The sequence below is a fragment of the Ambystoma mexicanum genome, chromosome 12 (genome assembly GCF_040938575.1).
Source record: "Ambystoma mexicanum isolate Mex_15411 chromosome 12, UKY_AmexF1_1, whole genome shotgun sequence".
Lineage (NCBI taxonomy): Eukaryota > Metazoa > Chordata > Amphibia > Caudata > Ambystomatidae > Ambystoma > Ambystoma mexicanum.
Genome location: NC_090936.1, coordinates 1,112,149,828 through 1,112,176,416, shown reverse-complemented (window position 1 = coordinate 1,112,176,416; position 26,589 = coordinate 1,112,149,828). Strand labels below are relative to the sequence as shown.

At 44.3% G+C, this 26,589-nt stretch overlaps 1 protein-coding gene across 3 annotated transcripts in view; it reads right to left on the bottom strand.

Annotated features, from left to right (window-relative positions):
- Positions 1-26,589, bottom strand: part of ATP5F1C (ATP synthase F1 subunit gamma) — a 112,267-nt gene that overhangs the window by 12,334 nt on the left and 73,344 nt on the right. Inside the window, exons 6-9 of one of the 3 annotated variants that reach the window (XM_069629677.1) lie at positions 22,805-22,869; positions 20,597-20,752; positions 9,722-9,818; positions 9,079-9,112 (exon numbers count right to left, since the gene is read on the bottom strand). In XM_069629677.1, coding sequence (XP_069485778.1) covers positions 9,106-9,112; positions 9,722-9,818; positions 20,597-20,752; positions 22,805-22,869 — 325 coding nt within the window. In that variant the 3' untranslated portion in view covers positions 9,079-9,105. Of the gene's footprint in view, positions 1-9,078; positions 9,113-9,717; positions 9,819-20,596; positions 20,753-22,804; positions 22,870-26,589 lie in introns of those variants that run through there. The other 2 variants (XM_069629678.1, XM_069629679.1) reach the window with 2 other exon arrangements.

The window sequence follows — 26,589 nt, the reverse complement described above, 5'->3', positions numbered from 1 at the left end:
TGAGTGCTTACAAATGAGACGTGCCATGTTGGGTAAGAATCAGTGTAGTCCAACTGGTGTGGGACTGCACAAGACTTCTCTTGGTATTAGGTAACCCACCTTTTATTATAGGCCTGTACTACACATGCTGGTAGTGTGACTGAGCAGCCAGGCTTCTCTTAAGAGGGGTAATGTGAGCTGTACAATCAAATCAGTAAATACCGGTATCCAAGTAATCACTTACACACTAAAAGTTATATAACATTATGTAATGATGTATTTATTTATACACAAAGATTTTTAAAGCATTCTTTAAAAAGTAGTAATTAGCTGCGACATTAACCCCAAGTTAGGATACAATTTTAAAAAAGTGAATAATAAAGCAGGCGAGTAATTCATGTGTTACACATTTTAAAGCACCTAGTGTTGACATCATTTGAGGTCAGTATAACACTTATTTTGTATCATATTTGCAATATTGAGTTATTAAAGATGGAAAGGTTAGGGTTAGATCAGAATAGACTGAAATTCTATAAAAACAGTTAGATTCTCCCAAGGCAGGCAGTCTTATCCCAGCATTAAAGTGTTCAACATTTAAAATCTGCAAGGGAACACGCACTGCCGAAGCCAATAGGTTAAATAGGTTAAAGAGGCCTTTAGGGAGCCAGGACAGCCAAAGTAAATGGGCAAAGTCAAAGTTCTGATGCTCTTTTTCTTAGACAAATGTTCTTAGTCAGTGTTCAAAAAGAAATCACAGCAACTCGAGAGGGGTCACTTTCAAGAAAGCACAAGCAGAAAGGCCAGTGCAAGTGAGTGGAGTTCAACGCAGATTACAGTTAAATGGCACTACCAAAAAGGTAGTAAGTACCCCAAATGGCAAAAGGATAATATACAAACCCCACAGTACCTTTGAACTGAAGAAGTTGTTCCAGCTGGATGCAATGCAGTCGACCCATGTTCCTGGTCCTTGATTGTGGCGACGAAAGGGAGGACTTCTGGCGGGCTCCTGCAGCGGGCACTCTTGCGAGAGAGAAGGACTCGGCAGCAATGGATTACCGTCGATTCAGCGGCTCTTTGTGGTTTTGGTTCCTTTTTCTCAGCACCAAAGAAGAACGAACAGCTCTGGTTGGAAGTTCCTTGATCCCTCGGTCCTGGACTCTGGGCACAGATTTTCTGGTTCTGTAGAGCCCTCTGGATGCCTGCAAAGTTCTGGCCGGATTCGCACTTGGAAGACAATGCACGCACAGGAGGTAGAGGTACGACAAGTATTGGGATTCTGCAGCCTTGGAAAGTCGCAGCAGGTCGGGATTTGCGCCAAAATAGAGTTAGTCTTGAGGCAAGTTGGTTCAAACAGCCAAAGGGAGGAAGTCGTCCTGTACAGGTCATCATTCGAAAACTGGGTCAGCACAGCTGCAGGGCTTCACCGGGCACTTTGCGGTGCAGGAGGGTGCTGCTGGCATCTTATCTTCTGCTTCGGATGTCCTCCAGTGGTCGACTCTGCACTTCGTCCCAAAAACCTTGCTTTTCATGCAAGTTCCCATTCATTAACAGCCCTAGGCTGTCAATCACACAGCAGGGTGGCTGTCCTCGAGGACAGCCAGCCTGCCAATTGGAACTGGTTTCAGTGTAAGGGAGAAATTTAATTTTAGTGCTTCATTCCTCCCACCATAGAGACCGCCAGCTCTTTTGCTGGACTTTAGAATCTTTACCCTGGAGTGCGAGAGCCCTTTTTCTCACTCTGCGTTTTGACCCGATTTGGATTATGTGTTTCCTTTTTGGTGTCTGAAAAACTCCACAGGCATCTACTTTTTGAATGGTGACACACAGCACCTTCAGTGCAGTGGCACAGAGAAATCCTTTAGACTTCTCATAAGGTTTAACTACCTTTTCTTGTGTGAACTACCGTTCCTAAGTAAAGCAAAATTGACTTTACTTATCTTTTCTCTTTGTAAGTCCAGCACACACCATTTTAGGTTACATAGTAGCCCCTTTTCCTACCTACTCATGCAACTTTTGTTTATGTTATCCTCACTACTTTAAATGGCTGGTGGCAGTTATGTTATTTGGCATTTATATAGCGCCTTATGTATCATTGGCATGATCTCAAAGCGCTGGCAGGTTGAACGCTCTCGGGAACCGTAGTTCAAGTGAGTAGAGATAGTCATAGGGTGCGTGGGTGCACCGGATATGTGCAGCCGGTGTGGCAGTTGCACGATAGCTGCTTCTTAGTGGTAGGTGTGGTGGTGGGGCAGTCAGTTGTATGTGTTCTCAGTTGTATGTGTTCAATTCTGGAGGGTGGACACCCAGATTGATTTTTGGCTGTGCTAGGCCTGAGGAGACGCATAAGCTAGCGGTGTGTGCTAGCTGTGTTTAATTAGGATGAGGAGGAGTAGGAGGAGGCAGGTGTTAGTTTGAGAGCAGCTATACCGAATGGGTCATAATATCGCTGTGTTCTAGTTGAGTGGTGATGTGTAGGTGAGAGTAAGCGTAGTTGTTCGATATGGTGGTTATTAATAAAGCGCTTCCATCCAATCCATCTGTGGTGTAATTTTCCTACCATTGTGCTTTGCTTTCCTACCAATGGCTGAATCCTCAGCTGCAGTATAGCACCCATGGGTGACCGTTTTGTCAAAATTGCTCAGGGATACTTGTTTTTGCCATTTTCTGTTTGTGACGTCTTTCTTGGGTTGTACTCTGTGCGCCAAGCCAGCTTTGAGCCCTTTGTTCGTTTTGCCTTTGGTGGGCTTTGGTACTAATACCTGCCTCTGGATCCAGTGTGTCTGGAAGGGCAGGAAGTGAGGGAGGTTCCCGAAACGCCCCTGTCCATTGTCTTTAGGAATGCCCGAATGCACACAGTGCTGATTGGCTGGCTGTCCTTTCAGGTCAGCCACCCTGCTATTTGAATGGCGGCAATGCTGTGTATGAATGGGAGAGACGTGCTTAAAAGGCAATGGTTTTGGTACTGAAGACAGTCGACCACTGGGAAGAACCCAGCAAAGAAACGGTGAACGAAGCTTGCTGCATCCTCCTGGAACGTTTAACTGCCCGGTGAAGCTCTGCTGATGTGCGTAAACTCCTTTTTCTGATCGACAAGAGAAGCTCCTTAAGGGACGACTTCTTCCCTTGGGTTAGTGGGACCAACTAACCCAGATACGAACTCCACTGGAACACCTGCCCTGACTGGCTGTACTTTGTTGCTGCTGCAGGAACTGAGTACCAGGGGTCGAGAAATCAGTAGTCGAGTGCAACGTCTGATCTGGCTAAAAGCTCCAGGAGTCTCCCCAGGACCCTGCAGAAGCAAGATGACTAGAGCTCGAGTCCCCTCACCAGAGTGCAGGACTCAAGGAGTGAAGGAGGCCCAACCGGTATCAAGATTTGCGGTGGTGCAGTTTACCAAGTGCTGAAACTGCGAAGTGCTGCTTATCCGAAAAGAGCCTGCAGCTGCTGCTGACCTCTGAATTGTTGCCGCAGGAGTCCCCAGACGTCCTCCCTCTTGTTCCCACGACTGAGGCCCAGGAACAAAGGATCCAAGTACCCACAACCAGCCAGAAGCCAGCTGGACCCTCTAACCAAAAGGTACTGTTCTAACTTTGGGTACTTACCTCAGTGTTTGTAGCTTGCTCTTCTCAGTTGAAACTTGCAGTAGCTGCTTTGCTAGAGTTGATCTCAGCTCTACCCTTCACAAGTTAACAGCTTGTGACCCTACAGTGACTTTTCTTAAACTCTCTGCAATGTTGCTCATATTGACTTTGGCTGTCCTGGCTCCCTGCATACTCTATTCCATTTGACTTTGGTACTTACTGTCCCTCATAGGTGATACATTGGTTTTAAACTAATATTACTGGGAAATATTAGTATCTAGACTTCATTGGAAGTGCGACATGCTCCGAGAACATGTTTAACCTTTTCCCTTCCTTTAACCTTTCCTTTCTACCAAACTCAGAATCTACAAAGTGTACTAGTGATATATAAATGCCATTACAGTCTAGCTATTGAAGTCACCTCACGGTGTAGGAAGTGTGTAAGAAGCATCCCTTAAGAGTATCTACTAGCTTTGTGTTGATTCTGAAAAAAGTATTTTAAAGTGCATTTGATTTCTACACATCATTGCCCTTTTAAAAGAATGCTTATTTAGAAACTACCGTTAAAGAATTATTTATTACAAACCTTGAGTGCAAGTGTTACTTGGCTACTTGTATTTGTGGATTTCATTGCTACAGCTCACATTTACCCTTTTGAGATGAGCCTGGCTTCTCAGTCTCACTACCAGCTTGTATAGTAAAGACCTATTCCAATAGGTGGGTTAGAGGACAAGTCTCCCACGGTTACTACATCAATTCTTGGCCAACACTCAGGCACACCTAGAGACAAGGCACAGGGTAGTTTCGGGACCCTCCCTAACTTCCTGCCTTTCCAGGCACACTGGAGCCTGCAAGGGCTACACGGATGAAGCCTGCCTAAGGCAAAACACACAAAGCAATCACACCTGATGCAAACAGAGTAAAAGCCCAGAATAAACTAACAAGAAAAGTCAAAAAAAGAAGGATGGGGGCCATTTTGTGAAAATGGTCACCCTGGAGTGCAGCACTGTAGCTTAGACATCAGCCTGCAGATACATGTCATCAGGTAGTAAAAAAATAAACTACTGCCACCAGGCATTCAAGTGAGTTAGTGTAACAAAATGTTACAGGAGGAATGGGTTAAAGAAGTTACTATGTAACCCCCCCTCATCTCCCCAAGCACTCTGCATAGGGTGGTGTGTGCTGGACCCATTTCTGGACCCATAAAGTAAAGGCAAATAAAGTAAAACAGGGGTCATCTTACTATTCTTGGGAACAGTAGTTCACCCAAGAAAACATAGTTAAACATAAAGAGAAGTTATGTTAGTTGGCATTTATATAGCGCCTTATGTATCATTGGTATGATCTCAAAGTGCTGGTAGGTTGAACGCCCTCAGGAACCGTAGTTCGAGTCAGTAGAGAGAGTCATAAGGTACGTGGGTGCACAGGATGTGTGCAGCTGGAATGGCATTTGCGCGATAGCTGCTTATTAGCGGTAGGTGTGGTGGTTTGGAGGTCAGGAATATGTGTTCATTCTGGTGGGTTGATACCCAGAGTGATTTCTGACTGCGTTAGGCCTGAGGGGACGCTTAGGCTGGCGGTGTGTGCTCAGCTGGGCGAGTTCAATTAGGATGATGCGAAGTATGTGGTGGGTGTTAGTATGAGAACAGCTGCACCAAATGTGTCATAGTATCGCTGTATTCTAGTCGAGTGGTGGTGTATAGGAGAGAGTAAGCGTGGTGGTGCGATATGGTGCGTTTCGGTATAGCGATTGAGGTTGAGCGCTCCTCTGTACCAACAATTCTATTAGTTTTATTCAATGTGTCCATTCCTTCAGCTTCGCCTGTTCATACATTTCATCTGGTTCTTCATTTAGTTTACTAATCGTTCCATTCATTGCATCATTCGATCCTTCATCTACATGGACTACTACAACAGTCTGTTGATCCATATCTTTCCCCATGTGTTCAGTGTGGTCCATCATTTTTTCGTTCGATCTACTCTATCCACGCCATCTGTTTCATACACGCCATTCGTTCTATCCACTCCATCCGTTCCATCCACCATCGCTTCCATGTACTCTATCCATTCCAAGCACTATCAGTTCCATGCATTCCGTCCATTCTATGCATTCCCTCCGTTCCATGCACTCCTTTCGTCTTACCGTTGCATGCACTTCATCTGATTCCATGTTCTTCATCCATACCATGCACAACAGTTCTAAGCCGTCCAGCCGATCCATCCATTCCCTCTTCCGTTCCGTGCACTCCCTCTGTGCCATGCACTCCATCTGTTTCTTGTCCAAGGGACTTCTCAGTGGCACTGCATTAAAAAGGTGCTGTGTGTCCCAATGCAGAAGCAGATGACTATGGCGTTTAGCAGACTCCATAAATACGTGAGCAACCCTAAAAATCTTAGTTAGGAAAACACACGAGAGTGAGAAAAAGGTCCCACTCACTCAGGAGTAAAAATATAAAAGCCCAGAGTCCAGCAAAAGAGCTGCTGGGTCTCTATGGTTAAAAGGAATTGGCACAGAAATGAAAATTCTCCCCAACATGCCCCACCTAAACAAATCTTAGCATGACAATTTCCACAAAACAGGTTTACAGGCATTCCTTGTAGTTTACCATTTACAATGTTTTAGGCTACTTCAGATGTTTTGCTTGAGAAATGTGTTCTTTGCTTTTATATTTTCATACTTTTTTTTAGCTCCACTTTTAGCTCCAGACGAGTCATCCGTCTGGAGGAGAAGTGCATAATTTCAGAATTAGCTCATGGGTTAGGACCATTGTCTTACACGATCATGGCACAATAATATTAGAAGAACTTCCAACAAAAAGGGAGGTGTGGAGGGAGGGAACATAACTAGTCCACCTTTTCACAGAACCTTTGTCAACATTGTTGGGCATACGATGAAGTCAATCAATGTCAGCAATAAGGCAGGGTCAGTGGTGCGGGGGTGTTCGGGAGAATTCTCAGAAATGTGCTAATCCCCTCTACCTTGGAGACCCCCAGCAACTTTGCTGGATTTTGAGGACTTGATTTTTTTTACCTGGAGAGAGCGCAAGACCCTTTTCCCCACTCTCATGTATTTAAATGTGATTTTGTACACCGTTTCTTTTGGTTGTGGGGTCTGACAAGGTCCATAGGCATCATCTTTCACATTGTGTCACACAACACCTTCAGTGCAGTGACACAGGGAAGTCTTTCAGATTTCCCAAAGGTTTAAATACCTTCTCTGGGATAAACTACTGTTCCTCAGAACAGTTACTTACATTTGTAACTTTCTAGACTCAGCACACACTATCTTACAATAGGGTCCTGTAGGGGTTACTTAGTATCCCCTTGGTCTAGCTTCTCATGTAACCTTTTTATGTTACCCTTTCTTCACTGAATGGCTGGTGGCAGTGGTTTACTTTTTACTACCATTATGGGATTTTACCGCAGGATGCCTTCGCAGCCACGGTAAAGCACCCATGGGTGCCATTTTTGTCAAAATGGCCGCTCTTCTTTTTCGCCATTTCTTTGTGGAAAGGTCGTTCTGGAGATTTACTCTGGGTGTTTGGTGGGGGCAGGAAGCAAAGGAGGTGCCCAAAACTCCCTGTGCTTAGTCACCTAGGAGACAGGAATGCACTCCTAGGTGATTGGCCGGCTGGCTGTCCGGCAAGGACAGCCACCATGCTGGGTGATTGACAGCTAGGCTGGAATTAATGGGAGCAAGCTGCATAAAAGGCGAGGCTTTTTGGCTTGGAAGGCAGAGTCGACCACTGGATGAAGGAATCCGAAGAACTTGAAGAGGACTTCTGAACTGTTGGTTTGCCCGGTGAAGCCCTGCTGCTGTGCTGATACTCAAAATTTTTATCGACAGAGAAGCCCCTGCAAGGACGGCTTCTCCCTTTGAGTTGGTGGGACCAATCAAATCCAAAGTAAGCCACCTGGACATCCTCTCAAAGCTGGTTGAGTATCTACTGCAGTCACTGCTAGAACCGGATAGCCAGGGAGAGTAACACCAGTTTGTGTGCGTTGCTTTTAAGCTGGCCAAGAGCTCCAGGAAGATCCTCTTGAATCCCAAGAAGCAGGACTAACCGAGCCTGAGCCCCCTCAGAGTGCAGGACCCCAGATGTAAGGAAAGCCCTCTCGACAGCAAAGAACCACATTCTTGCCATTTGTGGTAGACGCAAGGAGCTGAAACACTGAACAGCCACTTGTTTGAAGTTTACCAGTTGCGAGCGATGACCGTCCCATTGCAGTGCAGGAGTCCCCCGACGTCCTCCCTCTTGTCCCCATGACTGAGACCCAGGAAGAGCGAGATCTGCAGAGCTGCACAGGAACAGAAGTCATCTGCTGCACTTTTTCTTCAACCTAAAGGTACTGTACAGTCTAAGAGAATTTACCTCTTGTGTAGCCACTTGTCCTTGTTGGAGACTTGCTTGGATGCATGTGTAGAGTTGCTTGCAGCTTCTTTACTTCACAAGCCTAATCAGCTTGTGGCCCTACTTTGATTTCTTCTATTCTACAAAGACTTTTAAACATTGGAAAAGACTTTCCATTTACCTGCAAGAAGTGCTTCAGTTCACCTTGACTTTAAGCTAACTTAACATTGGCTGGCCTGGATCCCAGAATGACTCTTCTCTCCTCGGTTTATGTGTTTTTACTTTCCTTCCAGAAAAGGGTTAACTGACTTTGCATTGGGGTTTGCATTGAAAGTAGTTAGCCTCTTAAGAATAAGTGTGTTAATACTTGTTTTATTATGAACTATCTTCTCTTAACACTACTCCCAGGAATATTCTAAATGCAACCGCGATACATAAATACCAACAGCACCCTAGCTATTGATGTCACCTGAGGGTGTAGGTAGTGCCTGTGTGTCATTCCAAATGGGTATTTGCTGATTTAGATAACTAAGAGTGTGAATTTTGGGAGTGTATTTGTGTGTTGCTTTATATTGCTCCCTTCTGAAGAAGGCTTATTCTAACTGACTGATAAATAAAAAAAATGTTTAATCAAGAAACCTTGTGTGCAAGTTTATTTCAAAATGTGCACTGTGAATCTCTGTGTAAGAGGTCAGGGTTGTTGTAGTGCACCCAAAAGGTACTGCACACAACGACTAACAGGGGGATAGGAAGGGGCAGTAGCACCCTAGTTGCTCATGTAGTCATATAGCAGTTATGGGCTTAAGAGCTGAAAAGGGAGTGCGTTATGCATGCCTTAAGTCTTCAAATAGGATTGGGGCCTGAAAAGTGAACAAAATGCAATAGAGACAATGGGCCATACGTAAGATATAGCTTATGATTTTAAGAACAAATGCAACTTGGAATGACCGAAGGCTGTGTGCAATACAAATTTGTCATTTGAGAATTTTTCTTTTACCAGTTTCAAGATTCACTGACCTACCCCACAATAAAAGTTGTATTTCAAGTATTGCGAAGAAAGAGTACCATCTGGTCCTTGTAGTTCTTCTGTCTAGGCCTTTACATTTAGTCACTGGACAATACAGGAGGTACCAATTTATTTACATTAACTATCCATTTCACATTACCTTTAGACTGTATCTCATGAACTCTGCTCAGGTTCTGGTGATTGTGTTAGAAATAAAAGACAGGCAGATAAGAAGCAGGCAGTGCATGCACTTCAAAGCACAACATGCAGTGACATTGAAGAATAAGCTTTTACAGCCACAGGGAAAGGCCCCAAAAATACCCAAAGAGTTAAAGAAAAGTACAATTTTCAACACCCAAAGGAATGCAGCGCATGCAACAAGCACATAGTTAATACGTAAAATAACACCCTCTAGTTCAGCATGTGGCAGTTATTTTGAAATAATGGCTATAACAAAGTTCCACAGGCATCACACGTAGAAACAGGTTCAACCACTTAGCGTGCTAATGATGCTCATACCCGTTAACTTACAGAATACATTCCCCATGCGAGACATGCCCCACTTTAAATTAAAAATCAATATCAATTATAAATAAACCGTGCAGGCGATTAGAGGCAGGGGCAGGTGCGTGGACATGAAAGCCTAATTTGTGAGGAAGAACAGCTAAGCTGTACAACCCAGTATTTATCAACCACTAGTTTCTCAAAGACCAAACCTTCCTCTCAGTGTAACATACCATTGAAAAGGACTCGACAATAAAACCGACTGATGAGCTATGCATGTCCTGCATCCAGATACTTACAGGGCAGCAGCACCAGAGATAATCTCAATCAGCTCTTTGGTAATGACAGCTTGGCGGGTACGGTTAAACGTCAGAGTCAGCTTGTCAATTATCTCAGCTAGAAGGAAAAACATATGCAGCGTTAAATGATTGCTAGAGGAATAACTAATTGCGAGCCACACTACAACAGCTGGTCACAGTGAGATAGGAAATGTAGAGGGTAGGAGTGAACAATTGTGAATTGAGCTGCAGTCGACGGGCCCTTTCATAAGGGGTCTCAATTTTTAAGAAAATATTTGACGTCTAAATCAGTCACATAATTCAAATAAACCATACAAAGCAAATGTAAAACTCCCTTCACACAGAATAAAGCCAATATTTACAGAGGAAAGACTTTGTAAAAATAATTGTTGGTGCTCGGTCACGTCTGTCGTGCCAGGAAAGAGCACAATTCACATCTGTATTTTTGCCCAGTTTTAAGCCATTCCCTTTGGACAGCGTTCATAGTGGAGTGATTGACCTGCATTTTGCTCTTTTCTGGACCCCCACACCATATTTATGATCTGATATTTTATCTATATCGCGCTTGCACACAAGTGTTTCAGAGCACGACCAGGCAAAGGGAGGGGCACAGGGGAGAACAAAAACAACGATCTTACTAGGCCCAGTGACATTGAGAACGCGCACGTGCATGGGAAAAGGGGTAAAGTGCATGGAAGACAAAGTGCGAAACAGAAGAAAGAACAGAATAAATAAAAAAAGTGGTAATGCAGCCAGCAAGTGGTAAGTGCTAGGTTATGCAGATAGGGTATATCTGATCAGTGCAGAAGAGAAGTGGATGGGGCACTGTATGGGTACATATACAGACCCCAGTGCAAGGGGTGGCCAGGAGGCAGTGCAGGAGGGTGGCAGAGTGAGCAGGTACCTGTGCCCGAGGGATAGAGGGTGGCCAGGTGGATGGTGCCAAGAGAGAGAAAACAGATCTGATACGGGAGAAGAGGGGAAAAGACAAAGAGGAAGGCCTTTAGGTGCTTCCAGAACTGCAGGTGGTTCTCAAGTTTCAAGGTGGCAGGGAGGCTGTTCCAAAGGGAGGCCCCAGCCGAAGACAGATCTACTGAAGGATGATGTGGTTCTTGCTCCAGCCCCGGTGTGTTTGTTAGTAGGAAGTCCTATTCATCCACACAAACTATATGGCTGCAAAAACGACATTTACAGCACAGGCGTTAGGACTGTTTTTCTGAAGTCCATAAGTAAAACCATTCAACTGAGGCAGACAAGACTCCACGCTTAGTAGAAGACTGTACCACCCGAGTTCATTGTAGTGTAGCAAGAGCAACCAGGCTCATCTTAGGGGGGGGGAAGAAGAGAGAGAGAGAGAGAGAGAGAGAGAGAGAGAGAGAGAGAAGAGAGAGAAGAGAGAGAGAGAGAGAGAGAAGAGAGAGAGAAGAGAGAGAGAGAGAGAGAGAGAGAGAGAGAGAAAGAGAGAGAGAGAAAGAGAGAGAGAGAGAGAGAGAGAGAGAGAGAGAGAGAGAGAGAGAGAGAGAGAGAGAGAGAGAGAGAGAGAGAGAGAGAGAGAGAGAGAGAGAGAGAGAGAGAGAGAGAGAGAGAGAGAGAGAGAGAGAGAGAGAGAGAGAGAGAGAGAGAGAGAGAGAGAGAGAGAGAGAGAGAGAGAGAGAGAGAGAGAGAGAGAGAGAGAGAGAGAGAGAGAGAGAGAGAGAGAGAGAGAGAGAGAGAGAGAGAGAGAGAGAGAGAGAGAGAGAGAGAGAGAGAGAGAGAGAGAGAGAGAGAGAGAGAGAGAGAGAGAGAGAGAGAGAGACGTATGTAAAATAAATGGTTTATTTAAATACAAGTAGGCCCCATAAAATCCTGGGGGAATAGTACTTTCACATCATACAACACATTATAGAAAAACAACACTATGCAAGGTACACAGACCAAAGCATGTACCTAAATAGGAATACATAACAGGAGTTCTAGGGAAGTCAAATCCAATAGTTACTTTTGGATAACTTACTATAATACAAGGTAGTAGACCCTAGCAGTTGTACCGTGGCACTCAGCAAGAAATCACATAGTAATTCAACTGGACAATATACTTTTCCGAATAGTGGAACACGTATTCTAGGAACAGTAACACAATTCTGATTCATGATAAGTTACTCTAGGGAGTTGGACCCTGGGGTGTAATATTCAATTACAGTTGCTTTTCAGTTCACAGAATAAGGGAATCAATAACAATTATTTTAGGATAACACAGTTATAAAGTTAAGTAAAACCTATATACTTTTGTAAGGAGCTACCAGCAACCGAAAAGGTTAAGTATGAGCCAGGCAGACTTATTCTGGACAGGCTAACAGCAAGTCGTGGGAAGCAAGACCCTCATACATGTATCCTAACAGGAATAGTAAAGGGAAACAAACATTACTTTTGAGAAGAGGGGGACCCAATTCACAGGTGAGTAAGTAAACCCTTTACCTACTTTGTCAGAATTGGCGAAACAGTTGCTAAGGAAAACTAAGACTTTGAGAATCCTTATTGAACAAGGACACAGCTTATTCAAGGTAGGTAAGATAGATATAAATATATCTAAGGTAAGTAATAACATTTTGTAACTATTCACTCAGAGTTCCAAGTGACCAACTAACTCATCCACACAAGTAAGTAAAAACACTAGTTTTACTTTTCAAGGTAGATCCCCTTAAAGTATCCAGTTCCTCCCAATTCTAGTACACAAGTACTCTTAGGAGGTAGAAGACCTGTTGGGGAGAATTCTAATTTCTGCGCTAATTCACTTCTATGTTAGAGACCCCCAGCTCTTTTGCTAGACTTTTAGGACTCCTGATTTTTATCCTAGAGAGAGAGAGAGACCTTTTTCCCACTCCTGTATTTTTTCTGATTTGAACCCAATCTTCTTTTGGTTTTGGAATCTGACAAACTCAATAGGCATCATCTTGTTTTTTGTATTGTAACATAGCACCTTCAGGGCAGGGTCACAGAGAAAGTCCTTTGGATTTCTGCTAAGGTTTAAATACCTTCTCTTGGATCAACTACTGGTTCCAGACAGTAGCAAAGTGAAATTGACTTTACTTACATTTCCCTCTTTATAGCCCCAGCACACACTATCTTACAACAGGGTGTTGGAGGGGTTACTTAGTATCCCCTTTGTCTAACTTCTCGTAAAACATTTTATGTTACCCTTTCTACAATTAATGGCTTATGGTAGTGGTTTACTTTTCCCCCCACTATCGTTTAGTTTTTACCGCGGGCTGCGTTCCCATTTTGTCAAAATAATCCCCACCGTACCCCTCCCCCCGCCTTCTTTTTTCACCATTTCTTGTTAGAAAGGTCCTTCTTGAGACTTACTCTGCACGCCAAACCAGGCTTGGTCCCTTAGTTCATTTTGTCTTTGGCAGGATTCACAAGTGAAGCCGACCTCTGGCTCCAGCATGTCTATCAGGGCAGGGCAGGAAGTGAGGGAGGTGCCCGAAATCCCCTGTGCATGGACTCCTTGGTTACAGAAATGTACCCAAAGGTGATTGGCCGACTGGCTGTCCTTGGAGGGCAGCCACCCTGCTGTGAGAGCGACAGCTAGGCTGTGAATGATGGGAGAAACCTGCATAAAGGAGTGGTCTTTTGGACAGAAGGCAGAGTCTAACACTGGATGAAGGATTCCGAAGAAGAACTTGGAAGAGACGACTAGAGAAGCCCTACAAAGGACGACTACTCCCCTTGGATTGGTGGGACCAATCGACCCCAAGACAAACCCATCTGGAAATCCTCTCGAAGCTGGCTGTACTTTCATTTGCTGCAGCAGGAACAGAATGCCAGGGAGGGGAACACCAGAATAGAGTATGGTTTTCAGTCGGCCTGAGCTTCAGGAAGATCCTCCGGACTCCCTCGAAGCAGGACTAACCAAGCCTGAGCCACCTCACAATGCTGGACCCCAGAAGCGAGGAAAGCCCACAAGGTATCTGAGAACCGCAGTGGGGCTATTCGCACAAAACTGAAACTGCGAAGTGCAGCTGATCTGAAATTTGCCCATTGCTGCTGCCGACCCTCGAATCATAGTGCAGGAGTCCCCAGACATCCTCCCTCTTGACCCCACGACTGAGGCCCAGGAACAACAGGCTCTGCCATACTACAACAGGAACAGAAGGCAGTTGGAACCAACTTCTTCAGACCTAAGGTACTGTAAACTAAGAGGTTGTTGTGTAGCCTTGCTAGCTCCAAGTTGAGACTTGACTTAGCTGCCTTGTGCAGAGTTGTTTGCAGCTTTGCCCATCACAAGCCTCTCAGCTCCCTGAAAGACTCCAACCCGACTGTGTTTTAACTATCCCTCCGAAAAGTTGTACATTCTTTACTTGTATAGCTGGGAAAGGGTTAATCTACATTGCATTGGGGGTTCAAACATGCTTACCTGCTTAAGAGTATTTGTTAACCCTTGTTTGCTTCCATAACCTTTTCCTTTTGACACCAAATTCCGTATTGCTCTAAAATATACCAGTGATACATAAATGTCCACAGTGTCCTAGTTATTGGTTACATATTTGCTCCCTTCTAAAGGTTTATTCAAACTGACAAACTAATAATTGTTTAAATCAAGAAACATTGAGTGTGTTATTTGGATACTTGATACTTGTCACTGTGAACCCCTATGTTGCAACCCTACAGCTCACATTGACCCCTCTTGAGATAAGCCTGTCGGCACAGTCACTCTACTAACTTGCGTAGTACATGCTTCCACCAAAAGGTTGGATTAAGTATTGCCAAGACGACAAGGCTGGTGCAGTCTTTCACAGGGTACTGCATACAATATTGCCTAACAAAAGTCAATTTCACTTGACTGCTCTTGGAAACATCATCAGTTTAACCAAGAGAAGGTATTTAAACCTTTGGGAAATCTAAAAGGACTTCCCTGTGCCACGAAGGTGCTGTGTGTTACAATGTAACAAGGTGAGGCCTATGGAGTTTCTCAGACTCCATAAACAAACACAGAAAACACATTGTACTTTTAATCCTAAATCCCAAAGTTCAGTAAAAGAGCTGGGAGTCTCTACGGTGGGAGGAATTGGTGTAGTCTCCCAAAGGATTACTACATATAATCTTGCCCAAGCGTCCTTTGTTTTGCCTTTGGCAGGCTTCACCCCTGAACCCACCTCTGGCTCCAGTGGGTCTGGAAAGGCGGATGTGAGGGAGTTTCCCGAAAATCCCAGGTCTTTAGTCTCGAGGAATGTCTGAATGCAACCAGTCCTTATTGGCTGGCTGTCCTTCCAGGACAGCCACCCTGCTGTGTGATTGACTGCCTAGTATGTGCATGAAAGGAAGAACCCGGCTTAAAAAGGTGAGGGTTTTGGGACTAGAGGCATAGTCAACCACTGGGAAGAACACCAGACGAAGAAACCATGAACGAAGCTTGCTGCATCCTCCTGGACCTTTGAATTGCCCATTGAAGCACCGCTGCTGTGCTGAAACTCCTTGTTCTGATCGACAAGAGACGCTACAGAAGGGACGACTTCTTCCATTGGGTTAATGGGACCAACTAACCCCGAGACAAACTCCACTGGGCCATCTTCCCTGATTGGCGGTACTTCTTTGCGCTGCAAGAACAGAGTGCCAGGAGTCAACAAATCTGTAGTCGAGTGCAACGTCTGAAATCCGGCTAGAAGCTCCAGGAGTCTTCTAAGGACCCACAAAGGAATACCACATTAAGCAAAGGTCTTTGTGAGCCATTATGTCCATGCGCTATCTGTTAGTACGCAAGCCATTACATTACTTGCTCTTCGCCCCCGGGCTCATTATGCAACAGTCCACCCAAGATGGAGGCTCCGCTAATCTATGATGCCTGCCGTGTAACGTTCCACGCATGGAACAAGCGTAGCTAGCAAAAAGTAGTAATGTACTAAGGCTAACTCATAGCGTTGTCAATGAGAACCACGCTGCGAGTGAGGACACTGAAGGGAACTATCCAGTATTATCGTTTGCGTGCCAAACAAATATCACTTTCAAGCGTAATTCGTGAGCGCTCCAGTAATTAGAGCATTTACTTTTTGGCCACTAGAACCTCTGGTTTTACAGAATAATCGGCAGAGATACGACGGCAAACCCGGTGCGGTTGGTGCTGCCCCCAATACATGCAATACCTGCCATTTGCAGAATCTTGTCCAAGGTAATTATACTGGATGGGAACAGAAAGCGTTTGCCCATGATATTGGGAGACAAATACGTTTGACAATATCTGCAGCTACTTATGGTAACCTTAGTTTCACATGTATTTATCATACTAGATAAGCTGGGGATGCCAAACATCAAGTCACCCTGATTTAGGCACCTGATGTCCACGTGAACAATTATTTCTGCAGTTTGGAAACTGGCTTCTGTGGAATAAAATACATGTATTTTAAATAGACATACCCCCCTTTCTCCATACATCAAAGCATGTGTGTCTGTTTCAGCATGACAAAGGTGTTCGCACCAAAACAATACATGCGTATTTTTCCTCTTTTTAGTAACAGATTTATCCTAATGCTGCCATACAATTGATGAGCCCAAAGAATTGCCAAAGAATATCACTCCCACTTCCTACACCTCGTGAAACTAAAAGATAAGGTTAGTGGTTTGAACTCCCCTTGTGCCTTTAATTGGAAGTAGCCTACATAAAAAGTAGGGCTGACCAGATTTTTTTTAATCTAGTATTTTATTGTTAATTTATAGGCTTGTAGGTTCGATGCACAGGGCCATGTTCAGGAAGCCCCGTTATTAATTGGAAAAAGCATCCTGAAGATGGGTTTCGCCAACACACCGATAAAGAATTATAACATTCCGGTGTTCAGTTTAGATTCCCGGAAACACAAATTTGTGTGGATGCCCTACACCTTTGAGTTGTTTATTTACGACCTCCAAAAGTCACCTATGTTACTAACACCACATTAGGCTGAATGAAAAGTTGCATTACAGTTTATGCGCAATACATGTTGATGCATTGTTCTCTTGCTTCGAAACGCAAACAAATGGTTTTTGTATATGATTTTATTTTGAGTAATTTGTTTTATTGCTTCGATAAGAAAATATATATATATAATAGCCTTTCATAGACACTTGGGGACTCATCATCCATAACCTGGCTGTAGGGTAGCTAGTGGTGGCACTGTTTTTTCATGTCTTCTAAAGGACCCTCCAGAAGCAGGACGACCCGAGCTCGAGTCCCCTCACCAGAGTGCAGGACTCAAGGAGTCGAAGAAGCCCAACCAGTATCCGAGATGGTGCGGTTTACCAAGCGCGGAAATTGCAAAGTGCCGCTGATCTGAAAAGAGGCCGTAGGTGCAGACTACCTTCAAATGGCCACCGCAGGAGCCCTCCAGACGTCCTCCCTCTTGTCCCCACGACTGAGGCGCAGGTAACCCAGGGTCTGCAACACTGCAGAATCCAGCTGGACCACTCTTCTTCAAATCAGAGGAACTGTTTAGACACGGGGTACTTACCACAGTGTTGTTTGCGCTGTGCTTTTCTCAGTTGAGACTTGCGCATTGGCTTACTTTTTAGAGTGGAGTCCAACTCTGCTTTTCACAGGCTTAACAGCTTGTGACCCTATAAGTGATTTCTACAAAACTCTCTCAATTTGTGCATGACTTATTATCCAAGAAGTGCCTCAGTTCCAGAGACTGTGCTCCAATTGACTATGGCTGTCCTGGCACCCTGCAGACTCTAGTCCATTGACTGATATTTATGTCCCTCATCGGTGGTAACTGGTTTTAGACTTATTACTGGACAAGGCTTTTCTAGACTTCATTGGAAGAGAAGTATACTCACATGCCTAGAGAAGCTGTTTAACCTTTTTCCTTCCTTTAACCTTTCCTTTCTGCACCCTCCAAATCTGCAAAGTATAACTTGTGATATATAAATGCCATTACTGTCCTTGTGAATGAAGTCACATCCGGGTGTAGGAATTGTGTAAGAAGCAAATCCAAAGAGTATCCACTAACTTGTGATGATTCTAAAAAGTAAAGTATATTTGATTGTTACATATCTTGCCCTTTTTAAAGAACGCTTTGTTAAACCTTGAGGTTAAATAAATAACTATTTATAACTGGAACCCTGAGTGTATGTTACTTGGATACTTGTATTTGTGAATATCATTGCTACAGCTCACATTTACCCCTGTTGAGATAGACCTGGCTGCCCGTCACACTACCAACTTGTGTAGTACAGACCTATACCAAAAGGTGGGTTACCTAATGCCAAGAGGACAACCTATACCAAAAGGTGGGTTACCTAATGCCAAGAGGACAAGGGTTGTGTAGTCTCACCCAGTCTTACCAAAGGACAACTTCCTCTTTTAGGCTGGTAGGACCAACTAGGCTCGAGACAAACTATTTTGGTGTAAGCCCCGACTTGCTGCGACTTTCCAAGGCTGCACAAGCCCAATACCCGGAGTACCTCGGCCACTTGTGAGTGCATTGTCTTCCGAAGACCGAATCCGGCCAGACCTTAATCTGTGTCCAGAGTCCCCTCACCACAGTCCAGGACAGAGGGATCAAAGAAATCCTAACCAGAGCTATTCGTTCTTCATTGGCACTGAGGAAAAGGTGCCAAAACTACAAATTCATTGAATCGATGGAAATCCATTGCTGCCAGGCCCCTTCTCTGGAGTGCTGCGGCAGGAGCCCGTCAGAGGTCCTCCCTTTAGTTATCACGACCAAGGACCAGGAACATGGGTCTACAGCATTGCATCGTGAAGGCAACCAGCTGGAACACTTTCTTCATTTTCAAAGTACTGTGGGGCTTGGGGTATTTTATCCTTTTGCCATTTGGGGGGCATCCTCCCTTTGGGAGTGCATTTTAACCCAACAAGAAGTTGACCTCAACTCACCTGCATTGTCCTTACAGCTTGTGCTTTCTAAAGGTGACCCCTCTTGAGTTGCTGCAATTTCTCTTTCGAACACTGACTATTTAAGTACATTTTTCTAACAAGGGCATCAGAACTTTGACTATGTTCATTAACTTTGGCTGACCTGGCTCCTGAAACGCCTCTTTCTGAACCTATTGGCTTTGGAAGTGCTTGTTGCCTTACAGGTCTTAAATGTTGACCACTTTAATGCTGGGATAATTGACGGCTGTTAGGGAGCATTTTCAGAAATGTGCTAATTCCTCTCTACCTTAGAGACCCCCAGCACCTTTGCTGGATTTTGAGGACTTTCATTTTTTACCTAGAGAGAGAGACCCTTCCCCCCCCCACTCTCTCAAGTATTTTTGCTATGACTTGAGCACTGTGTTTCTTTTGGTTGTGACGTCTGACAAACTACATAGGCATCATTTTTTACATTGTGCCACACAGCACCTTCAGTGCAGTGTCACAGGGCAGTCTTTCAGATTTCCCAAAGGTTTAAATATCTTCTCTTGGATAAACTACTGTTTCCAAGAGCAGTGAAGTGAAGTTGACTTTACTTACATTGACACAGCACACACTATCTTACACTAGGGTGCTGGAGGGGTTACTCAGTATCCTCTTTGTCTAGTTTCTCATGTAACATTTTTTATTTTACCCATTTCTCGAATGGCTGGTGGCAGTGGATTACTTTTAACTACCGTGGTGTGCTTTTACCGCGGGCTGCGTTCGCAGCTGCAGTAAAGCACCCAAGGGTGCCATTTTTGACAAAAATTTTCCCAGTCTCTTTTTCACCATTTCTTTGCGGAAAGGTCCTTCTTGAGATTTACTCTGCATGCCAAAACCAGGTTTGGTCCCTTTGTTGGTTTTGTCTTTGGCGGGATTCACGAGTGAAGTTTGCCTCTGGCTCCAGTACGTCTGGTGGGGGCAGGAAGTGAGGGAGGCGCCCAAAACTCTGTACTTAATCTCCTTGGTTACAGGAATGCACCCAAAGGTGATTGGCCGGCTGGCTGTCCGGCAAGGACAGCCATCCAGGCTGGAATGAATGGGACAAACCTGCATAAAAGGGAAGGCTTTTTGGCTTGGAAGGCAGTCGACCACTGGACGAAAAAATCCAAAGAAGAACTTGGAAGTGATGCCTGTTGCATCTCCTGGACTGTTGGTTTGCCCGGTGAAGCCCTGTTGCTGTGCTGAAGCTCCGAATTAGTCTCGACTAGAGAAGCCCTGCAAGGACAACTTCTCCCCTTGCATTGGTGGGACCAATCAACTCCAAACTAAGCCACCTGGACATCCTCTCTAAGCTGGTTGAAATTGCACTGCAGTTGCTGCTGGAACCGAAGAACAAGGGAGAGGAACATCAGATTGTGTGTTGCTTTTAAGTTGGCCAAGAGCTCTATTTCTTCCCTAACGGTAATGCAATATAGCCAGCCCTGTGTTGACTTTCAAACAGGATGTTGCCTAAGCAGACAAATGTTAGTGTTGCAGTAATCAATCCATTCTTGCAGTAATCAATCCATTCTTGCAGTTTTCTAACAGTTGCTGCAAAGTGGAAATTATTCAACTAAACTGGCTTCTTACAGGGGTGAATGTGAGCTCATTTGAGAGCCAATTTGCATAGTTTGCCATTCAACAATGCGCTGCTAATTACCTAAATCTTTAAAGAAAAAATGCACAATACTACTCCCTAAACAATAATGGATACGGACACAGAACAGAAACGTGGCCTACAGTACTTGCAACTGGAGACTTAAATCACAAGGTCCAGCTAAAGATAGAAACACAATGAAACCAATACAAAATAAAAAAGATTTGTAGCAGAAAAACGAAATGCAGCTTTAACAGCATGGAGTTTGAATAAATAAAAACTGTTTTCCTCTTCACTTACAAAAATAGCAGTAAGGTGAAAGGCATTCAGTCTATATGAGGTTTTACACTTCTTTATCCCCTCACTTCCACAATTAAGGCTAGAATTCCCGCCCAAACAGACCAGCTTTGAACGGAGCCAACATACTCACCAGCATTTTTGCTAGCATTATCCATGGCGGTCATCCTTGCACTCTGCTCACTGGTGGTGGACTCCTTCAGTGTGTAAAAGATGATGTTTGCCAAAGTAAACTCCTGGTAATTTCGCAGCACGTCTGCATCAATATCATCATAGACACTAATGTTGTCTACAAAAAAGGAGTTAAATTAGTCGCTTCAAAATGTATGCCGAGATCCCACCACCCACATAACCAAACAAAGGCCGTCAGTCAAAGAACATCTCAGAATCAGAAACCAGCCCCCCCCCCCCAACAAATCTACAGACCTTTATCAGCCTGGCTTTTTTACAATTACTTTAACTCTTATTGGCCCCCTTTGGCAATGTGCCAAAATAATGAGGGTCAATGTGTTGCAAAGAGTGCCATTTCCTTTGACGTGCAAGCTCAGCTACTTCTATTGTCATTGCTCTAACCCGCCTTACATGTGAATCACAACAGTGAGCATCGTGCCCCCCCCCCTCTCCCCCCATGCCTTAGCTTGAGAACCAGGCACCTTCTAGCTCTGCAGAATATTCGTATTTCTCAGTCAAGTGCATGAAATTTGACAGGCCATGATAAATGGGAGAGTACTAGCTTAAGATAATTGCTCAACCCAATGCATGGCCCAAGATGAAACTGATGATTTTAATATGGTAATTCACTCACAAGATCTACAAGACTTACCACATTGTGTTTATAGCATTACGGGCGTGCATGTTGTGTTAAAGTAATGTTTTTTGTAGCCAAAACTAGAGATTGACCGCATTCTAGGCATTGGGATTGTGGAACCACCATTCTGTAATTACTGCATTATGCTTATTAAGAGGTTTAAACAAATCAATGCTCATCATCAACCGTTTAAGATTTAGGATGCAGGCAGATGTTGCCATTACAAAGACTACTTTTTTTGGCATGCGTGGGAGCAGTTCGAGGGTTAGCAAGCAGTTCTGCTGTTCCAAGCCAAACCATGCATGACATTTTGTGAGGCTAAAAAGGAATTTTAAAGAAGGATCAGAGACATGGGCAGAAATGGTTTTCTCCCAAGCCGATGCTTTCTCAAATCACTGCACAATTGGATAACCGCATCAACATGGAACAAGGGATCAAGTAACTTCCAACCAAAGTTGTTAATTCTTCTTTGGTGCTGAGAAAAAAGGCACCAAAACCTCAAAAGGCAGCTGAATCAAGAAGAATTCATTGCTGCAGAGTCCCTCTCTCAAGTGCTCCCGCAGAAGCCCGCCAGACGTCCTCCCTTTCGTCACGACCAAGAACAAGGGTCTGCTACACTGACAGGAAGGCATCCAGATGGAACAAATTCTTCAATTCTCAGGTACTATGGGGCTTCGGAAACATCTATCTTTTGCCAATTGTGGTGCTTCCTAGCTTGGGGAGTACTCTTTTAAACCCCTTTGAGTTGACCTTAACTCGCTTGCACTGGCCCCCCAGCTTGTGCTTCTTCAAGGTGGCTCCTCTTGAGTTTCAGTAGAAAATCACAGTACTACTATTAAAAAAAAAAAAAAAATTATATATATATATATGAATAGAGCATCAGAACTTTGAACTGGCCCATTGACTTTGGTGGTTCTGGCTCCCAAAAGACCCCCTTCTAAAACTATTGTCTTTGGCAGTGCTTGTTCCCTTTCGGGTTGTAATTGTTGAACACTTTTATTGTTGGGAATCAAGACTACCTACATCCAGAATCTAACTGTTTTACTACTTACAAAGTATGCTCTGATCGGACCAACCATTCCCTCCTTAAAACTCAATATTGTAATGGTGATCACAAATAAGTTATTACTGACCTCAAATGGCGTCACTCAGTGTGCTGCAATATGTAGAACGGAACTACACTGATATATTCATGATTTTAACATTTCTTTAATCATTTCAAAAAAATATTTGACTTTTGAAGGTTATAAATAAATGGGCTTTATTAAAACCCAAGCTTAATATTGCTGCCAGATCGGTGCTAGAGGACACGTCAAAGCAAAAAAAACATAAGCAGCTGTTGCAAGGCAGGACATTTTCTGCAATTCAATTTATCTTATCCATTTAGTTGACTTTCTTTTAAAGACAATGTGTCCCCAGATTACAGCACTGACCAAACAAATTGCGCCAGAGAATGCGGCACAACATGGCACAGACAACTGATGCTCAGCGTGTATCTTCACTTACTGAAATAGTGGTTTTAAAAATACATACCAGAACTGGACACAGTGTCGAGGGAGAAGATGGGCTTGTCCTCCGTCTTGTAGGAAATTACGGACCTAAATAAGAACAGGTAGTCTTTGTAAGCCTTTTAACATCAATGAACAATGGTCCACAGGGATACTGTGTAGCTCGTTTTGTGTTTGATTCACCTAAACACAAGAAACTGCTGTCACACAGGAATGGCATTAAGCATTTGTTACAGAAAATCTTTGGGGCTCAGGAGGCAAACAAAGAATCACAGGATTTTATTTTTAAATACAACATATCACTGCCACAGTTAGCAGCACTGAAGGTTTGGTGGTCAAACAGCATTAACATTATCCATGCCATTTCTTAAACTTATGCAATCATTGTTTCAAGATTCTTCCATCCATAACCGCATATATTAACCACCACCTTAGCCCCCCCCACCACCCTTGCCAGCAGAATAGGTTACAATCTTAGTGCCATGTCATTACATGTGTCATATTGAAGGAGTAAAACATCAACCAATTAGCGGAATTATGTCCTGTAGGTCGTGGAGCAATTTGTGGATTGTGCATGGATCAGACCAGTTTATTCAAAGGGCGCAGCTCACCTTGAAGTCTGGGAGACGTGCTGATTCTTCCAGATTGCATGAGCATAAACAGAGTAGAAGGCTGCGAACCTCGTCCGAACAAAACAGTCCTTAGAGGAAGGCCATACGCGAAGATACATCTGCCAGAGAAGTGGATCAATGGCGGAGTAATTTTAGGTGCCAATCAGGAAAGATCTGTTTGCAGTGTGGAGGTGTGAAGAAGAGGAAAATAGCACTGGAGAAGTGAGAGCTAATGAAGGAGTTGCATTTTAGGGGTTCTCGTGTCCCATTTTATGAGACCCTTCAATGGTTTGCCTTCTTTTTTTGCTGGCTTCATTAGTTTTTTTGTGGGAACAGGGACTTGTACGTCTGTCCCCCTGCAGTAGTAACTCATTTGTTTTTTTATTTGTTGCCTTGGTAGCATACTTGTTGTTAGGAAGAATGTTCATTTATGTGCCTAGTCCCTTTAACCTTAGAGACCCCCCCCAGCTCTTTTGCTGGACTCAGGGCTTTAATATTTACTCCCGAGTGGGACCTTTTTCTCACTCCTTGTGTTTTTTACAGACTATGATTTCTTTTTGTTCCTTACTGTTTTATGAGTCTGGTAAACTCCATGGCCATCGGCTTTTGCATTGTGACACACAGCACCTTTTGTGCAGTACCACTGAGAAGTCCCTTGGACTTCTCTTAATGTTTAAACTAAATTTTCTGGGGTGAACTACTGTTCCCAAGAATAGTAAGATGACCCCTGTATTACTTACCTTTCCTTTATAGGTCCAGCGCATGCCAACCTATAAAGGGGGGGGGGGTTGCATAGCATTCCTTATGCAACATTTTGTTACACATGAATGGCTGGTGGCAGAGGTTTCTTTTTTACTACCTGGTGACATGCATCTGCAAGCTGATAGCTCAGCTACAGTTCTGCACCCTTGGTCTCTAAATGTGCCTGCCTAAAACTAGTTCCAGTTGGCTGGCTGGCGGTCCTGCAGGACAGCCATCCTGCTGTGTGATTGACAGCCTAGGGCTGTGAATGAATGGGAACTTGCATAAAAAGCGGGGTTTGGGGGACTAAGAGCAGAGTTGACCACTGGAGGACAGCATCCGAAGCAGAAGACTGCAGCAGCACCCACCTGGACCGCAAAGGGCCCGGTGAAGCCCTGCAGCTCTTCTGCCCCCATTTTCGAATCAACAGGGAAGACACGTACGGGACAACTTCCTCCCTTAGGCTGGTAGGACCAACTAGCCTCAAGATAAACTATTTTGGCGCAACCCCTAACTGGCTGCGACTTTCCAAGGCTGCCTAATCCCAATCCCCGGGGTATCTCGACAACCTGCGAGTGCATTGGTGTCCAAAGTGTGAATCTGGGCAAACCTTTGTGGGTATCCAGAGGACACTACAGAAGCAGGCAATCCACGCCCCGAGTACCCTCACCAGAGTCCAGGACCGAGGGATCAAGGAACTTCCAACCAGAGCTGTTCCTCCTTTGGCGCTGAGAAAAAAGGCGTCAAAACCACAGCGGAAATCCATTGCTGCCGTGTACCTCTCTCAAGTGCCGCCAGACGTCCTCCCGTTGTCACCAAGAACAAGGGTCTGCTGCATTGCATCCAGAAGGCAGCCATCTGGAATAACTTCAGTTCAAAGGTACTGGGGGGCTTGGGGTATCTTCCTTTTGCCATTTGGGGGTTCTTCCCCATCTTTGAGAGTGCTAGTTAACCCTACTCTGCATTGACCTCAACTCAATTGCACTGGCCTTTCAGCTTGTGCTTTCTTGAAATCGACTCCTTGATTTTTCTAACAAGAAGAGCATCAGAACTTTGACTTTGCCCACTGACTTTGGCTGTCATGGCTCCCTAAAGGCCTCCTCCTGAACCTTTTGGCTTTGGCAGTGCGCGTTCCCTTACAGGTTTTAAATATAGAAAAAGTTAATGCTCGGGTAAAAGACTGCCTGCATCCCTTTGGGAGAATCTGTTAAAAAAAAATAATCAGTCCGTTCTGATCCAACACTAAACATTCCCACCTTAACTCAATATTGCAAAGGTGATTGTTGGGAAATTCTCACAAATGTGCTAATTCCGTTCTACCTTAGAGACCCCAGCTCTTTTGCTGGACTTTAGGACTCATTTGTATCCTGGCGAGAACGAGACCCTTTTCCCACTCATATGCATTTATATTTTAACACGGTTTCTTTTGGTTTTGGAGTCCGACAAACTCCATAGGAATCATTTTACATTGTGACACAGCACCCACAGTGCAGGGTCACAGAGAAATCCTTTGGATTTTTGCTAAGGTTTAAATACCTTCTCTTGATTAACTACTGTTTCCAAAAGTAGTAAAGAGAAATTGACTTTACTTACATGTTCCTCTTTATAGAGCCAGCACACTATCTTGCAATAGGGTGTTGGAGGGGTTACTTGGAACCCCCTTTGACTAACATTTTTAGATGACCCTTTCGACAATTACTGGCTGGTAGCAGTGGTTTACTTTTTCCTGCCATTGTGTGTTTTTACTGCGGGCTGCGTTCGCAGCTGCAGTAATGCACCCATTGGTGCACGTTTTGTCAAAATGGCCCGGTCGTTCGCCATTTCTTTTTGGAAAGGTCCTTCTTGAGATTTACTCTGCACGCCAAACCAGGTTTGCTCCCTTTGTTGGTTTCGTCTTTGGTGCTGTTCACTGGTGAACCCTGCCTCTGGCTCCAGCATGTCTGGCAGGGTAGGAGGCGAGGGAGGTTACCGAAATTCCCTGTGCTTAGTCTCCTTGGTTACAGCAATGCACCCAAAGGTGGTTGTGTTAGGGAGAATTCTCATAAATGTGCCAATTCCCTTCTCCTTAGAGACCCCCAGCAACTTTGCTGGACTTTTGAGGACTTGATTTTTACCTTCCTGCCTCCTCCCCCCCACACCCCCAACTCTTTCATGTATTATAGTGTGTGTTTTACATTTGTGTTCTTTGACTGGAGTTTGAAGATAGCTCCCAAAAGGCATCTTTTCATGTGTGTTACACAGCACCCTCAGTGCAGCGACACAGGGTGGTCTTTCTAGACTCCCCAAAGGTTTAAATACCTTCTCTGGGATAAACTACTGTTTCCCAGAGAATGTAAAGTGAAATTGACTTTACTAGTCTTTACAAATGTAAAGACCCATCACACACCATCTTACAATGGAGTACTCGAGGGGTTACTAAATACTCATGTAGCAGTCAAATGCTACCCTTTCCTATTGA